Source organism: Astatotilapia calliptera, chromosome 3, assembly GCF_964374335.1.
Source record: "Astatotilapia calliptera chromosome 3, fAstCal68.1, whole genome shotgun sequence".
Lineage (NCBI taxonomy): Eukaryota > Metazoa > Chordata > Actinopteri > Cichliformes > Cichlidae > Astatotilapia > Astatotilapia calliptera.
Genome location: NC_137424.1, coordinates 49,689,551 through 49,707,606, shown reverse-complemented (window position 1 = coordinate 49,707,606; position 18,056 = coordinate 49,689,551). Strand labels below are relative to the sequence as shown.

The 18,056-nt window shown below is 39.6% G+C and overlaps 2 protein-coding genes across 2 annotated transcripts; both read right to left on the bottom strand.

The window, feature by feature from the left end:
• Nucleotides 1-1,681: 1,681 nt before the first annotated feature.
• On the bottom strand, nt 1,682-6,570 carry LOC113013884 (C-type mannose receptor 2-like). The gene is made up of 5 exons (XM_026155105.2): nt 6,181-6,570; nt 5,684-6,049; nt 4,981-5,328; nt 4,299-4,387; nt 1,682-3,198 (listed from the first exon to the last, which is right to left on the bottom strand). The coding sequence occupies exons 1-5, from the start codon at nt 6,215-6,217 to the stop codon at nt 3,097-3,099; spliced, it is 942 nt and encodes a 313-aa protein (XP_026010890.2). The 5' UTR covers nt 6,218-6,570; the 3' UTR covers nt 1,682-3,096.
• A 439-nt stretch (nt 6,571-7,009) lies between these two features.
• On the bottom strand, nt 7,010-16,335 carry LOC113012898 (E3 ubiquitin-protein ligase TRIM39-like). Its single transcript, XM_026153330.2, has 8 exons — nt 16,213-16,335; nt 12,475-13,067; nt 12,210-12,305; nt 9,794-10,027; nt 9,423-9,570; nt 9,300-9,326; nt 8,793-8,968; nt 7,010-8,702 (listed from the first exon to the last, which is right to left on the bottom strand). Exons 2-8 carry the CDS (start codon nt 13,054-13,056, stop codon nt 8,331-8,333), a joined length of 1,635 nt encoding a protein of 544 aa, XP_026009115.2. The 5' UTR covers nt 13,057-13,067; nt 16,213-16,335; the 3' UTR covers nt 7,010-8,330.
• Nucleotides 16,336-18,056: the final 1,721 nt, after the last annotated feature.

Genomic DNA, 18,056 nt, shown 5'->3' with positions numbered 1-18,056 from the left:
GAAACTGATCAATGATCAGCTGATCGGCTTTTCTCTCTTGTTTATTTATCGCCCACTTTGTGCCAGAAAGAAGAAACCAGCGGATGTCGCGGTAAACAACAGCAGCACGTTTAAGCTTGATCAGCTGTTGTTAGAATTTATTTAATATTAATTTCTAGTATCAGCTGATGTTTGCTGGAGCCACAGCTGTAAAAGCTGCTGGTCATGATGTCGGTTTGAATATGTGGTGAGAGGGAAACATGAAGATGAAACCAGGAGATGTCCTTACTGAATCATCAGAGCTGAACAGGTGATGGAGAAACAGGTTTACCTTTTAGTTGACATGAATGGGTTGAAGTTATGAACTGTTTCTGAGAGACAAATAACACCAGGATCCTTTTTTACGTACACATTAAGATGTGTATCTCTGTATTAACAAACATGCAATATTGGCCCAGTTTATTTTTCTTATTATTGTTGTGATGAGACCATAAATACCATTTGCATTTTCTGTTGTACAGTTCATTTGCTGTTATGGAGTTAGTTTTATGGATAAAAGTTTCTTTTTTTGTTTCAAAATAGCTGATAACTATTCGCTGATAGCTGCCAACATCTGCAAACAAATATAATTCTGTCACGGTTCGCGAGGCAAACCGTGTGATGTTGTTAAAGGACCCAAGACGCGGCACCACTGAGGTGAGGAAGCTTTATTGACGGTGAGGTAATAAACAACGAAAAGGGCGGCGAGAAACAGAATTGAAAACACTCTAAACTGGGAAAACTAAAACTTAAACAACAAAACCTGCACATGAGTGAGGGTACCTTGCAGGGAGAACAACGCGGGGAGAATGCACAGGAAGACGGAGGAAGATACACAGATAAACCAGCAACGAGGACGAGGTAACACACACTATAAATACACACACCAAGAATCAGGGGATGGGAAACAGGAGGGGAACACACCTGGGAGACATCAAAGCTGACGAGGCAGGGAAAACGTAAAGAGAACACACTGACATCAAATAGGGACCTTCAAAGTAAAACAGGAAACACACAGACACGCAAATACACCGACTCAGAGACTTAGATTAAACACAGAGACCTGACTACACAAGAGGGGATACACAGGCAGGGGTGACACCAAACAGAGAGAGCATAAAGTAAACCCTGGGAAACCAAAACACAACAGTCATAATACATAACAATGTCAAAAGTAAAAGTACAAAAACCAAAAACACTGGGTCACCAACCCAGGACCCTGACAAATTCTATATAGTTGTTCTATATAGTGTGTAACTGTTAATATAGAGTGTTATTAAATTTATTGCTAATGCAATCATATGGCACATTGACTTCTGAGGAAATTTTAGATGGCACTCATCAGAAAGGTTGCCGACCCCTGATGTAGTTCGACAGAATATTGAGTTTGCAAACATACTAAGAACTCTAAAAAGTTTATAATAGATAAGCTACCAAATAAGGCTAATGAGTTTTGTCTATGCAATGAATAGTCACCTGGGGTTGCCACTGAAGAACACGCTGCCAGGCCGACTATTTAATGATGGGGTTCTGGCACGTGCTACAGCATCAGGCCAGAGTAGACCTGGGAACCGGCAAGGAGCAACTCCATATTCCTACAATGGCTACCTCTCTCTGACTTTTTATTGGCATTGATTTAGTTATAAAATTATAGGATCACAGCTCAGTTGAAAGCAATTAATTTTATTATACTTGGGTTCACATTTCAGCCGTACACACAGAGAGAATCAATTATTTATCAGACATTTCAAATTAAAAGCATCCCAAAGAAACAACAGATTTCAGAGCTTCACTGTCATCATGAAATGAACTTCATGATAAATATTTCACTCAGGGTTTTTTGTTTTTGTTTTAAATTTCAGATTATGTTTTCAGATTATGTTTCAATGCTTCAATAAAACAGTTAAAAAAAGAAGGAATAGTCTCAATTATATGTTATTGTACCACCAGGTGGTGCCAAAATGACGCTATAAAAGCAATCCTTTCAGTGTTTGTCAGTAGAAAATAATTGTAATTGCATGTAACTCTGCAGCAGGGCCTACAAGAAGCAATGAAAACAACCAAGGAGATTGTTGAAACTACTAAAACTGGATTAAAAATACTCCCGTGCATCAAAACCTGTAAGAATAGCCTGGAGAAATCATCAATTAAGAAATTTGATTTAAAAAGTCCTTGAATTGTTGTGATGAAAGATCACTTAAATGCTTGGTAAAATCAAATCATTAAATATCTCCAACAGAATTCACTCTTTATTATTATTGTTTCATTAAAGAAAGAACATTTCCACAGAAATCTGGGAATTTTTGTACTTTTCCTCAAATTACCCTGAAACTGATGTCGCTGAGAGGAAGAAGCGTAGTGGAAGCGAGCAGCCACTCAACCTGCACACACAGCAGGATCAGTAATAAATAAATAAATGGAAATCTGTCCAAGCTAAAGTCGAATCACACCAAAGAATTATTGTATGTACCACAGTCTTAACACAAGAGAACGATCTTCATATAATTTAAATACAATAATGAATTAACAAAATATTAAAACTGGCAAGCTAGTCCTCAACTACTGTTACACAGATGTGTTCTTTTTATTAATAAAGGTCATTTGAAAGATCCCCAATTAACATGCAGATTTACACCAAAATGGGCCTGAGTAGCATAATCTCGTAGTTAGCTTAAGCATGGCATTAGCCCAGAAGTCAGTTCTAAATATTCCCTATAGAATGGCTTGTACTTTATTCTAACTTCACCTCATGACCAATTTAGAAAAAGTCCTCTAAGGCCTGCTTCGATGTATGCAAACTACATGGAAATCCAGTTTACTTGAGCTCGATTCAAAGTAGATGCTAATTTTCAGATCTGATATTTCTCTCTGATGAGACAAACACAACTCGTCTTCTTTAGTCGTTCATCACCTTAAATAACCCTGAAAGTTTATTTATGCTCTCCAACAGAAAAAGGAAATATACAAATATAACCTAAGAAATAAAGAACAAATCAATCATGTTTGGTTTCACTTTTGCAAATGATAAAAGTAATATATGATATTGAGCCTCTTTTTTGCAGAAACAAACAGTGGTAACTATGGGGGACATTTCTGATGCTTTAAGAGGTATTTCTTTTCTGGAGGTTTCCACCAGCTCACGTTTAGGTCATCAGATGTACCGCCCAGGTTATTTTTAACCTGTGTAAGAGAAACAAAAATGTAATGGTTATATCGGAATTTAAACACTCATTAGCAAATCTAATAATCCAGTTACATGGCTGGAACTCAGCGCATTCAGGCATGTAGTTCAAACCGAGTATGAGAATGAGGAAGAAAGGGGGTTTAAGTGACACTGAGCATGGCATTGTTGGTGGTGACAGACAGTCTGGTCTTAGTATTTCAGGGGCTGCTGATCTGCTGGGATTTTCCAACAATCCATAGCTAAGCTTTACAGGGAATGCTCTGAAAACGAGAAAATATCCAGTGAGCTGAAGTTCTCTGGTTGAAAATACCTTGATGTCAGGGGTCAGAGAAGAATGAAAAGACTGCCTTGTTACATCAAGTTATGCAGAAGAGCATCTCTAATAGATTAAAGCAGCAGAAGACAACACTGGGTGCCCCATCTGTTAGCTAAGAACAAGAATCCGAGGCTACAGTTCACGCAGGCTCACCAAATTAGGCCAAAAGAAGATTAGAAAAGTGTTTGATATTTCTCAGATTCTGATGCGACATTCAGAAAGTCAGAATCTGACACTTTCTGGGAACACCCTGGGCATCTTAGTACTAGGAAGCATCATTTAAATACCACATCATCCCTAAATGTTGTTCCTGACCATGCCTATCTACTGTATCCACAGTTCACTGTATGGCCTCTATAGTGACGAGATCTCAATGTATTAGGGCACCTTTTGGATGTGGTGGAACAGGAGATTTACATTATGGATGTGCAACAAATTTGAAGCAACTGTGTGATGCTGTTACGACAATATGGAGTCAAATGTCTGAGGAATGTTTACAGCAACTTGTTGAATTGAAGCCATGAAAAATAAAAACTCCTTGAAGGCAAAAATGAGTCCAACTGAGTACTACTACACTGTATGTGATAAACTGTCCAGTGAGAATAGATGGTCGCCTTTAAATTTTGTACAAAAGAGTCTAATAAAGTTGTGTCCATTTAAAATGTATGTTGATGTTACAGTGACCTACAGAGTTGATATTCAGTCCACCTCAAAAACATCTGGCAATTGTTCTCATTACTAAAAACTTTACTTGGCATTTTATGACTCTACACAACTTACCCATTTCAAGACAGACTCCCTCACACCCGGGTCTGTCATGTCCACATCAGCACTGAGCTCCATTTGCACCAATGTCTTTTTCCGCGGAGCTGGTAAGATTATAAATTCCTCTTTAATTTTAGTTCATCATCATTTCAAATGCTAAAAGTTGTAATTATACAATTATGCAGTAATTTTTAAATGAAACTTTTTGTAATTTCTTGTTCTCTACATTTTGATAAACTACACTGTAATATAAGTGTAAAACCTCAGCAGTGCTTTCCAGTTATATCTGCCTTTAGTTTTCTTGCTCTAATCACCAGAAATCTTTTTACGTGTACAATAACAGTGAATTTTTTGGGGGGTCAATTTAAAATTAAGCTCCCAAACACCTTTTATTTTTTAATAACAGGAACTGGTCCTTCCAAATTTCTGCCACTACATTGCACTGCTGATCCCACAATGTTTACACACACTCTTTGAAAATGATTATAAATAATGATTATAAATAAACCCAATATATACGTTAATGGATAACATTTTCTTCGATTTAGGAAAACAAATTTAAAAAGTGATCAAAATTACTTATTTTGATAGTACAGGGTTAGTCATCACTGATAATGATTTTGACCTCAGGGAATTTTTAAAAGGCTATCATACAAATCACGGTTTGTGGTTTATGACAGAAGAAAGAAATGATTACCGGTGTAGCAAATAAAGGGCTGTTTTTCAGCATAGCTCCTTTGGACCATCCCAAGAGGATTGCTGCTGACCTGAAGCACACCACAATCGCTGAGTTGAGCTGACGCTATCACAGAGAGTCCCCAGGGTATGAACGAGGGTTCGCTTCCATCAGACCACCTCCAGGACATCCTTGTCAAGCCGATCCACACCTGCTGGTTTGTCACCAAGGCTTGCAGCAGGTCATTTTCCTGCTGGTTCTGCACTCGGGCCAGATCTGTGTACGTAGTCCTGCAGTAGCTCTGAGCAGAGAGCCAGTCCATGGTGTTGGTGATCAGGACAAACCTTTCAGAAACGGCAGTGGCAAGTGCTACAGAAAAAAACAGATGTTTGGGGAAAAATGCTCAGTTAGTCAGCAGAATAATTTTAATATCTCGAATTACATAATGATTATGATCCCGGGGTGCACAATGTTAGATCAAAGGTTTCCAGAATATTATAAAACAAAGTGCAAAAAGTTGCTGTACCATAATTCATAAGCATTTTGCTTGTAATTGCTTCTAATGTGCTTGCTTGGTGTCATCATTTCTGATTTGGTTCTTTATAATTTTCTCACTTTAAGTTTTAAAAGAGTGACTCTAGTTTCAAAGCAGGGGGGGAACTGTGGTATGGACTGTGGCTCACACAAAAGGTAAACAGCAAAGAAAAGTGTTAAAAAATCTTACCAGTGTAGCAGAAGAAGCTTAAAGTGGAGTTGCACGGTGTAGCATACCATCCCCCTGTTGCTGACATGCTTGCACAGGACTGAACACTGGGCTCACCACTTGCCCAGTTCCAGTATGCAGGTTCTCCTTCTTTGTAGTCATCATTTTCAGACACTGACCAGCCCCAATCTCTGTACAAACCTAAGTACACAAAGGGACCACCAGACCCCACCAGACCTGCTAAATCCTCCAAGTCCTGCTCATCAGTTATGGTTGCCAAATCAGTGTACATGTCTCTACAGTACTGCTGAGCAGTGAGCCAGTCTTTAGGGTTGTTGATAAAGTGGTACAGAGGACGTTGGTAAGAGAAGGTGAAATGGCACAGACCTGTGTGTAATGCCAAAGATTAAAAAAAAACATTTGTATCACAGCTTTTATGCCTTCTACATCCGTCCTTCAACACTTCAGTATTGATGTAGATCAATTAACTTTAAAGGCAAGAGAGAAAATGTACTCACCAGAGAATAGAAAGATGCAAAACATCTTCTTCTCCATGGTCTCTGCTTTCAGAGAGATTAATGTATACTCATAAAAACACAAAAAGATGGATTACATTCAAATGTCAGGCCAAGGATACACAATAATCTAAGCCCCCAATAACTCCTACCTGTGAAGGAGACAGCTCTGATGAGAAAAGCTGGATGCAGCCTTCTCTTGAATCTGCAAATTCAAAGCAGGTGTCTGCCTGGATTTCCGGATCTTGTGTCCTTGCAGGTGGATGCAAAAATCTACTTATGTTCAAGAAAAAGAGTTTTGCATGTCTGTGACCTCCAGCAAACTCGGACACGTCTCAAACATAAACTCAACTGAGGATTATATTTAACAGTAAGAATTCATAAACGAACTAATTCCACAGTTTTCATCATCTCCACTGAGAGATTTGCTGCTTAAACTGATAAGACTCTATCTCATTAGGTGTTCTTGATAATCTTTTATATTTTCCTTAAGACTGGATTACATCCATCATGTCGAGGAAGAAAGATGACTCGAAATACTGAATGCTTTCGTAAGCAGTAACTTTGCCGTAACACCTGTACAAGATAAGAAAGTTTGAATATTGTGCTTTGCATTTGTTCAACATGTGCCAAGCATAAAAGCTGATTAAGCTGCAGAGACAATAACTTATCATAGATTTTCCTATAAGCATTTTTTCATATCAGAAGCAGGAGGACATAACTCAGAAGTCCTCGCTCTCTCATAGAGGACGAATAATCCCTCCTGCAGCATTTATCCTTAGTCAGAAGGCCTCTGTGAATGCAAAGCACATGGAAACACACGTAGTCCTGCTGGGACTGATTCAAATATTTATTTAAAAAACAAATCACCACAAAAAACTGATCAAAACATAGTCACAGCCTTATTCTGGCAATTTCTCTCTCTTTTTTTTAAATTAACTAACAACAACCATAATAAATAAGCACCAGTAAACAAGTGAAGTAGGGTCAGACTCAAAGGCGTATGTCTCTCCATCACTGTACTGAATTAGTGAGCACCATTAAACATTATAACGTTAAGTACATTGTGTAACTAAAATACAATTTGTATACAAATTCAGGTGTGGCAGCAGTGCTCTGGATCTCTGCTGCATTATGAAAAGGGCAGGATATACAATAAGACATTTTTGTCAAGCATTTAAGTGCATTAAGTTTGTCGCTCATTTAACATTAAAGATGTTTTTGTGCTTTTTCACATTTTTTGCCTCAATTCTTTATTTTATTTTAACCCTGTAAAGCCTGAAACATGAAATAATTGCCAGCAAATTCTAATGTTTTGCAGCTGAAGTGTTCATCAAATTTAAAAATGAATAAATTAAATATCAAATTATATATAGGAGTTTTGATTTGTACTACATTTGGCATTTTTGTCTACAGTTTGTTTATCTTGAAAACTTAAATAAAGAGGGTTAGGGTTCAAAAATCATACTGATGTCTTAAAATGGGCCAAATCTAATACATTTGACTTTACAGGGTTAGTGTTGCATGTTTCTGAGTGTAAGTCAGATGAAGTTTAAATTGATTTCTATAGTCATTCATTTTATATTTAGGATGACTTATAGTTCTTACTTAACCTCCCGAGTCCCTGCATCGTCATCTCATCTGGCATTCCTGCACCTTATACTCCAATCTGCGCATTAAAATGTTGTATGTTTCTTAAAACATTATGTTCTAAACTACACTCATCAAACTAAAAAGAACCCAAACACTTTCTGTTCAAAGATGCAAAGATGAAGCTTAGTCGAGGCCAATTAATCCCAAATAGCTAGAAGAAATTAAAAATTGCATCAGAAACAGGAGATTGTGTTTTATTGTGGTTTCTTTCACGTCATGGACGATGATTGGTTAAAAAGACAATATATACAAAAAAGAAGCATTTCTTGCTGGTAGTGCAACTTTTTTGTCCAAAAAAACAACCTTTTTGAACAACAGCAAATATATTAGAGAAAGGCTCTTCATTTAAGCACCACTGTCACCATTCACATCAATACTTCAAGCCATGAAACATGTTGCATAGAACCCAAATACCAAAAAAGCTTTAATATTAATATTCGAGTTTAGTAAAGATAAAACATCCCTTGCATCTTTAAAAAGCAGGTATAGGCTCTTCCAGTCTATGACTCATGATTGACAGCTGTGATAATCAATGGCCCTTTGTTTTTTCCTTCGTCGCAAACGCCCGGGCTGAAGAAGGGGTAAACTTTCTCAGAGAAAAGGCACCCAGTAAAGGTGTAGATGTGAGATCTGGCCTCCACGTCGAAGAACGACACGGTTCCCTCGTCGTAATCCGTAAAGACCCCCACAATCTCCGGTTTCTCCTTGAGAGGAAGACGGACCGAAGGGGAGTCTAAAGCTCGATACTCATCGCCGTTCCTCAAGCGCACTGTCCAGTAGCCGTTCTCTGGCTTGGAGGTGATCATGCCCTTCCTGTTGACAGACCCTTTGACCACGCCCAGATCCCAGAAGGTCTTTTGACCGACTGAAACCTGATTAAAAACCAAATATGAGAATGAGAGAGATCAAAAACGTGTTTTGCATTTCTAGGATTACTAGGATTTTATAATTAAGTAGTTCACCTGGAAGTAGAACCTCCCCGAGATGTAGCCTTGCTTGGCCAAAACACAGATGACAGGGTCGAAGCGTTGGGGGTTGTCTGGAACAACGTGAAGAAGCTCACCACGACCCGCTTGCTTCCCGTCAGCTGTTAAGACGATGTTTGGATGGGCAGTGTCCGGATCTAAAACCACGTCAACTACAAGGTAAAATGAAAATAACTTTAGCTTATACAACTTCTAATGGTTGGTATGCAAATCAGACATGATTGGCTTGCATATAATTAAGGTTTGTTCACCAAAATCATCTGAGAAATGCACCAGTCATCCTGCACCCATAATTTGAATAGAATAGAAGAATAGATACAAAAGTTAAGAAAGTTAAGAAAGCGTCTCTAAGCATATGACTAAAAGTATCTTTACAAGCATTCCTATACATAAGCACGCAAAACATGCATTTGCGTAAATATGACAGAATAAGACAGAAAGCAATGCAGTGCTATTTATTTATGCATTTAAATGTGTGCATACCTGCATATTTCTGCATCCTCTTCATCTCTGTCATAAGAAAAGTAAGATGATGAGTTCTGACATTTTTAAGAAGAGCTCCATCTCAAAAATAAAAGGCTGTTTTTCCTGCTAAGCTTGTGTCACCTTCTTTCTTCAAATTTTCCATTTCATTCATGAGGGTCCGTTCAACTTTAGACAACGCTCTCCGCACAGTCCCCACACAGAGCTCAGGTGGTATGTTGATCTCCATCCACTCTTTTGTGGGTGGAGGTGATGTAATAGAGGGCAAATGCTTTATAAGAGAGAAATAGAGCATAGAAAGTTTAATGCTGGCATTTAAAATTTAGTATCTTTAGATAACAAAATGACAAAAACTAAATGAATGCCCTTAACACACATTCAATATTTCCTACATATAAAGATGAGATTTTTTTAAAAATGTAATTAAGTGATGCCAAAGCCAAAAAAGTTTCAACCGTCATCAGTCTAACTCAAAGTCCTAGTTTAATGTTAACCTGCAGGAGGTGCAGGTGATCTTCAGTGTTCTTCAGCTCCTCCATCTCCGTGTTTCTCCTCTGCAGCTCAGTGATTTCCTGCTGCAGCTCACTGATGAGCTCCTCCGCCCTCCTCTCCACTGCCTTCTGCTTCTCCTTTATCTCTGCATTCACTTCGGTCTGTCTCTCCTTGATGGTATGAATCAGAGACGTAAAGAGACGATCGCTCTCCTTCACCTCCATCTCTCCACTTACCTGAATGAAAAAGAAAAGATTAAGTTATGTGTTACGTTTGCTGCTGTGTGATCATCTTGGTCTTTTCGATGGTCTGTTTCTGAAATCCTTCCCTGCTTTTCCTGGACAGCTCCACCATGACATTGAAACCACTGACTGTCTTGTTGTATTACAACGACCTTTGGGTCCTTGAATTTTCATATGCATGTTCCTTTAATACAAGCAGCCCCTCTAAAAACTGCTTTCTGTGACAGCTCTGGTCTGTCCTGCTGCACTATGTAGCCCATCACACTCCAAAGACTACACAGGAATGTCTCAAGAAACCACATGGACTTAAGTCAGTAAATCAATCCGATTACGTGACTGTGCCAGAGATAGTATAAAAGATGTGGGGAAAAAACTAGTCAATCATAAGTCTTCAGATATCCTAGATAATTTGTTGTCCTTACCCTTCTGAATAACCATAATTTTGTTCATGTGTTCTTCAATAGGACCTGAACCTAGAGACTAAGCCCATAGTCTCATCCAGAACGTGCCTACTGAGGTCACAGAGAAAGGGGGGTAAGCTGAAGGCTATATTTGCATAGACCTAAATGCAATCTGATGTCATGGGCCATTTAGCCAAGGTTGTCTCTATTATGATTAATTATGTATCCTGGCGTTACGTCTTCAAATAAAGGACCAACACAGAAACGGGCAGAACAGTTCCAGAGGGTTTCATACTGTGACTATTGTCTACATTATACATGCTTCTCTAAACCCTAACGCTTAGTTACGCTGCAATATGTGTAGGCTGCTGCAGACTTTCCATGATGCACTGAGTGTTTCTACTTCACTCACCTTTTTCACTCCCTAAGTGTTTATACACCACTCTGTATTTAATCAACAATTTCCCCTGGGGATCAATAAATTGTTCTGATTCTGATTAAGCAGTATTATTCCAAGGCATTGCATACATTTTCACTGCTATAGATGTGTAGATGTTACTGAGCTTTATCTATACAACAATTAGTTAAGCTGAAGGAATATTTTACGGACATTAAGACCTGGCTGACCTCCAATTTGTTGCTTCCAAATTGAGATAAAACTGAGGTTATTGAACTCGGACCTAAAAATCTTGTGTTTTCATGTTGTCTAACCAGATTCTTAATCTGGATGGCACAACCTTGGAGTTGTTTTTGAGCATATGTCCTTCAATGCACATATTAAACACATATGTAAGACTGCTTTGTAGCATTTCCACAATATCTCTAAAATGACAAACATCTTGTCTCAGAGCGATGCTGAAAAACTAGTTCATGCTTTTCTTAAATCATACCCTAAACCAGGGGTGCTGAACTCCAGGCCTCGAGGGCCGGTGTCCTGCAGGTTTTAGATCTCACCCTGGGTCAACACACCTGAATCAAATGACTAGTTCATTACCAGGCCTCTGGAGAGCTTCAAGACATGTTTAGGAGGAATTTAGCCATTTAAATCAGCTGTGTTGGATAAAGGACACATCTAAAACCTGCAGGACACCGGCCCTTGAGGCTTGGATTTGGAAACCGCTGACCTAAATCCTCTCTTAGTTATGCTGCAATATGTGCAGGCTGCTGCACACTTTCCATGATGCAAGAAGTGTTTCTTCTTCACTCACCGTTTTCACTCCCTATGTGTTTATACGCCACTCTGCATTTAGTCATGTGTAATTATTCTCTGGTTTTCTTCCACAGAGTACCTTTTGTCCTCTCTCCCTTCTCCCACGTGCCCCGTTTCCTCTATATATGTTATTCTCTCATTTGAGTTTTGCATTTGTGCAACATGATGCATTTGCTTGTCTGTGTTCTTCTCCGTGTTGTTCTCTGTGGTTTTGCATCTTCATTTTTGCACACTTTAAATCCACCACCTTGCAACGGCAAGGGCTGCCCCTGGTGGCTGTTCAAAATGAAGCAGGTTCCTCACTCGCTCCACATTTAAGAATGTGAATCTGTCCTATATACGGTCTATGGATTATACATCTTCTTGGTCTAATTTCATGAAACTAACTGAACTATTTATACGCCTAGCCTCCTAAAGAACTGGTGTTTGTGTAAAAGTCTCTCTAAGCTTTTACCAAACTCATGTCAGACTTTCTAAACACATTTTTTGACTTTAACCAAAACAAGAAATCAGTAAGAGAGAATCCAACAAACCACATGACAGAAATATTTGCGTCGTGGCTCACCGTGCTGAGCTTCAAACAGTTTTTGATCTCCTCCCCTTTCTTCAGTCGCTCCTGGATCATCTCCTGAAAGTCAGCCTCACTCTTCTTAATAAGGACCTAATCAGGCACAAAATAAATGAAAAGGCATTGCTGATTGGCATGACTACAGGAAGTTGAATCATTATTCTTTTCCTCGATTCGTGTTTAAGTGTGTGTAAGAGGAACCATAGATTTTTAAGTATACATAAAAAAATTGTTCTGACAGTTTAGAAAGTTCACCACACACCTTCCTCTCCGTGCTCTCGTCCTCTACAGAAACAACCTTATGATCTCTGTGCTCAGTCTCAGTGCAGAACTGGCACACACACTTCTGCTCATCCCTGCAGAACATCTCCAGCAGCCGCTCGTGCTTCTTACACATCCTGTCCTGCAGGTTCTTCACCGGCTCCATGAGCTTGTGCAGCTTCAGGGTGACCACCCTCTTGTGAGGCTCCAGGTGGGATTCACAGTACGATGTCAGGCACACCAGGCAGGATTTCAGTGCTTTCACCTGCAGGGACGTGGCGGCACAGACATCACACACCACCTCACCAGGCTGGGCTGAAGACAGCGGCGCGGCCGATGAGCAGACTATCATCTGTTTGAATGTGTCTGCGAGCTCTTTGAAAGCTATATTTATGCTTATTTCAGGCCTTGAAGGGAACGACCTGTCACACGCGGGGCACTGGCAGACGTCAGTGCCTTCCCACTTGCTCTGAATGCAGGCTTGGCAGAAGTTGTGTCCGCAGGGAGTCGTCACCGGGTCTGTGAACACCTGCTCACAGACGGGACAGTAGAACTGTTTTTCTGGTAGCATGTTGGAGGCCATGACCTGCAGAACTGTAAATGAGGAAGTCAAATGATAAGCTGCAGGCAGAGGGAGTAAATGCAAATGTCTGAATGTCGTGATGAGAGGAGAGCTCGATAAAACGTATTGTTCATATCCGAAAACACTACCAGAAAAAAATTATTTTAGCAACCTTGAGGCAACAAAAGGACTTTATTAACAAACGTTTAGCACTCTTGTGACTTCTGCTTGTGTGCGTGTGTGCGTGTGTAATTGTGTAATTGTGTAAATATGTTCAAGCATGCACTTCTTGAAATTCAGGCTGCATACACCCTGCACTCTTCAGTGTGCTTAATGAATGAGTCATTGTTTCCCAAACTAACACACCCATTCTTTCCACATGTTATTACTGTGATATAATAATAGTCTACTCTTCCACCAATCAAAATATCTTACTTAGAGACCAGAGGTATAATTATAGTGACTTGCTACAAAAAGCACTTCTGAACTCATAAGTGTGAGACTAGTTTCACAAAGCATGAAAGCAGCAATTTAACCCAAGAAATATTAAAGACTTTTGCAATTTGTTTTGATTTTATTTGGGGCAATTGTGGCTCAAGAGTTGGGAGTTCATCTTGTAATCGGAAGGTTGCTGGTTCAAGCCCTGGCTTGGACAGTCTCGGTCGTTGTGTCCTTGGGCAAGACACTTCACCCGTTGCCTACTGGTGGTGGTTAGAGGGCCCGGTGGCGCCAGTGTCCGGCAGCCTCATCTCTGTCAGTGCGCCCCAGGGTGGCTGTGGCTACAATGTAGCTTGCCATCATCAGTGTGTGAATGTGTGCACTTTGGGGTCCTTAGGGACTAGTAAAGCGCTATACAAATACAGGCCATTTATTTTAAAGGCAAGACTGTAAAAATATTATGCAAAGTCATTTAAGGTGAATCCAGATATTTGGAAATTCTGCAATGAAATAGGTACATTTGATATTAATGGTTAAAATTAATACGTTTTTAATTAATTATTTATTTAAGATAAAATGTATCAACTGAAATATGGTATTAAGTTACACAAGTTAACTGCTGTCATTTATGAGCAGTAACTCCGACAAGTCAGCTCTGACAAGTGTTCAGGGTTTTTTTGGTTTGTTTGTTTTGGGTTTTTAGTCCACGTTGTTTCAGTTTCTTCATGAACGTTGCCAACTTGTCACCATCTCATTGGTTGGTCCCGCCTTGAAGCTTTACTCTTAGTGCTTTTTTGCCTCTATCATCATCTTGGTGTTTCCATAGTGAATGTGAGAAGTGTGATGACAGTCTGAGAAACCAAGGGTGACTTTTCTAGTAGAAATTGGCTTTGATTTTTAGATCAGAAAGATCATGTCCATCATTTATATACAGTATATGTTTCTGTCTTAACCTTCTGAGGTGTGAGTCCCTATTTGAGGCGACTTTTGTTGTGATTTGGCGCTATATAAATAAAATGGAATTGAATTGAATTATTTCTAACCCTTGTTGACCCTAATTTCACCCTTTGTTCCCTCTCTTGGTTCACATTTGTTGCCTAATGGACAAAACTGAAGAGAACAATTTAATAAAAAGTCCATTTTCTGATTGTCCCAGTTCAGAGTTGGGGTTAGACGTTAATAGCAGGTGGTGAGGGGCAAGGGCTGTGTGTTTTTTTGGGCTTCCCCAATCTGATCTGATATTGATTTGGCAAAGAGGGGAATAAAAGCAATGCACAGGCCATCATATGTCACTACTGGGCCTTGAGTTATAGGTATTGTTGCACTCAAGTTCTTCTAGTGTGTTAAACAATTAGGGTTGGGGTCCTGACGTAGGCTGGTAGACGGGTTTAAGGGTTGGGAGTATCATAATGACTTAGATCAGCGGTCCCCAACCTTTTTTGCGCCACGGACCAGTTTATGCCCGACAATATTTTCACGGACCGGCCTTTAAGGTGTCGCGGATAAATACAACAATATAAAACTAGTACTGGTACTGAAAAAAAGAAGATTTATTCGTAACACACGTGAAAAGACCCAGGAAAACCGAGTTAATGATAAAAATGATAACAAAATAACGCTGAAAACCGATAAAAACCCTGAAAACCATACATTTCACACCTGAGCCTCAAATCTCTCGGGGCCGGTACCAAACGACTCACGGACCGGTACCAGTCCGAGGCCCGGGGGTTGGGGACCGCTGACTTAGATGTTAAAGGGTTAAATGCTCACAAACATAGTGGTGTTGGAAGAACTCCTACCACAGAAGAATATGAGGAAAGCAGCTCCTGAAGAAAACCCAACCCGGCAGTTATTACCAAATAACTACGATTAGTAAAAACTGAACTTTACGCCCTTTGTTACAGAATCAGTTTAGCCAAATTTGTGGTTAACAAATGAAAGTTTATTGCCCTTAGCTTTGCATAATTACTGCTTCTCTCCAGAAGTACCAGAATCAGCCAGCCAGCTCACTAATGTAAACTTTTCATATTATTTGTTTAATCTACTCCATAAACCAAGGTGTAAAAACAGCAGTGGTGGTTTCTTATCCAAGTAACGTGAAGCCACAGCGAGACACAGCCAACTTTTTACACCTTTTTAAAATCTTTATAGTGAGCTAAGTTTGACAACTGCTACGCAGTCACTACACAAACGGATTTATATGAATCTCCCCAGCCAAGAACAGGCATTTTACTCCAAACTCCCTCAAGAACACATTGCAGCGCACACACAGTGAAGGCTTTTAGGCCATATACAGCTCTAACTGAGTCAATCATTACAAACTTCAGTCATCATAAAGATTTATTCCATACTTGGAACAAGCTGATCGGGCAGTGAGTGGATTTTAACTACGCTGAAAGCTACAAAACTAAAGAGGAAGCAGCTCATGTAAAGGCACCAATTAAATGCATTCAGTTAACAAGTGCACAAACAGGTGGCTGTTTCTTTTTTAGAGGATAGTCTTAAGCACACAAGTGAAGCTTGTTACATTTCAAATGCAAACAACTAGCAACATTTTACATGTGTTATGACTGTACTCTTTGAATACTCAGGATTTAGCTTTGTGCAGCAGGCCGGCTATCTAAACAACTGTCCAATAAGGGGTGCACATGCTGTTCCTCTTTTGAATTAATGATGCTGCTTGACCTGATCTGTTTCACAGTTTAAGAATTAAATAAAAAACTTTCTGCTCATACTTACAGCTTTTCTTCTGTAATGGAAGTTATCCAACCACTCCTGTGTTCTTACTGACAGCAGATCAGGTGACTCCTGCTGCATAAATTGGCATGAATAGATAACAGGACTAGCTGTTAAACAGGAAAATGTAACGTCACAACTGTTATTCATCCCTCCCACTCCTGAGCCCTGCTCCGGTTTCTCTTTACTTCCTAATCTTAAAACGGCAGCATTCTCAGCACAGCCCAGCATTAGTTACATACCACATGAATGTGCACGTTTAGCACATACTTTGTGTGCACAGGAGTGTGTAATAATAGGTTTCATACTAGCAAGGAGTGTGTTTACCTCATGGGTGTGGTGTTTAAGTCCAATGGTTCAATGTTTTCTCCTCACGAAGGCCTTAGACAGCAGAATACTCTGAGGAATGCTGCAGAGCTTTGCACTGGTTAAAAGGACATGTTCAGCTTTCATAATCAAACTTGAATAAAAGCCACGAGGAAGAACAGATGGGTACAGGCAAGGCTGGCTGATATCATCTCTGAATGGAGTTACAGTAGCTGTTTCACACCCACTGGGGCTCTTAGATAAAAACTGGAGCCAAACTGGTTGGTTTGAGCTCATTTTCAGATTAGTGATCATGTGACTGGCGTGTGATGGAGTCTTTTCAAAACAATGGAGGTGTTGAGCTCCGACTTTAGAACAAATTTACTGAGTGGTACAGTTTCATAAAGTTTCTTCTTCTTCTCCATTTCAATTTTAACTCTATATGTATCCTACATATTGCACTTTACTATTTTAAATTGTTTCATGCAGATGATAAGAAGTGATGAGTACATATCCCATATGAAATATTTTAAAAGTACAGGGTACAGCTGCAAAGTATTGACAGCATTGTTAACTAGTAGAAGGATTTTAAAGGTATAATGTACTGTGAAGTGATTTTAATCCTTGGCTAATACGGTCAAATTTCTGCATAACTCTAAGGTGTCTGGCTGCTGAATTTCCAATAAGCTGAAGGAAAAGTGATAAGTACAGCTGTGTGTCATCTGCATTAGAACGCTACGATATGTTTTGATTCGTTATGACAGTGCCAAGTGGGACCATGTAAAAGTTAAAGAGTAATGGACCAAGGACTGACCCTTGAGGAACTCCTGATTGATTTTTTATTTTTGCAGATCTAAAACTGCTAATTGCAACATAAAAACCTTTGCTCTTTAGATACGATGAGAGCTAGTCAAGAACCTGACCTGTTAAACCAACTGAGTCATGAAGCTTTTGAATTAAAATGTCACGATGCACGGTGTCAAAAGCAGCAATGAGATCACCTAAGAATGAGACTTTCTGTCACCGTTGATCTTTAGGTCACTGACCTGTTTCTGCGCTATGATTCAATCTGAACCCTAACTGGCACTTATAAAGTCAATAAGTTGAAAATTGCTTATTTAGTTGTTTGTAAACATTTGTCAAATATTCCACTGTATTTAATGAGAGTTTCCACACAGGGATAGGTTTATAATCGCTAATTATAAATAAATCTAGGCTGAGATTGCAGCACATTTGAGAGAAACAGGGAATGCAGTCTGGTTCTGCAGGAAGTTTCTTCCTGTTACAAGTTTTTTCTTCCCACTGCTGCCAAGTGCTCAAAGGCGGGGTTGTCTGATTGTCTGGTTTTTCTCTGTACTATTGTAGGGCCTTTACCTTACAGTACAATGTACAATATAATAATAAGCACCTTGAGGTGACTGTTGTTGTGATTTGGAGCGATATAAACAAAACTTAATGCAAAAACTTAATCCGCGGGTCGCGGAGGGTGGGAGTGCCTACTGGGGTCAGCGGGGGAGCTGGCCCCAGGGAGGGGTTACCTG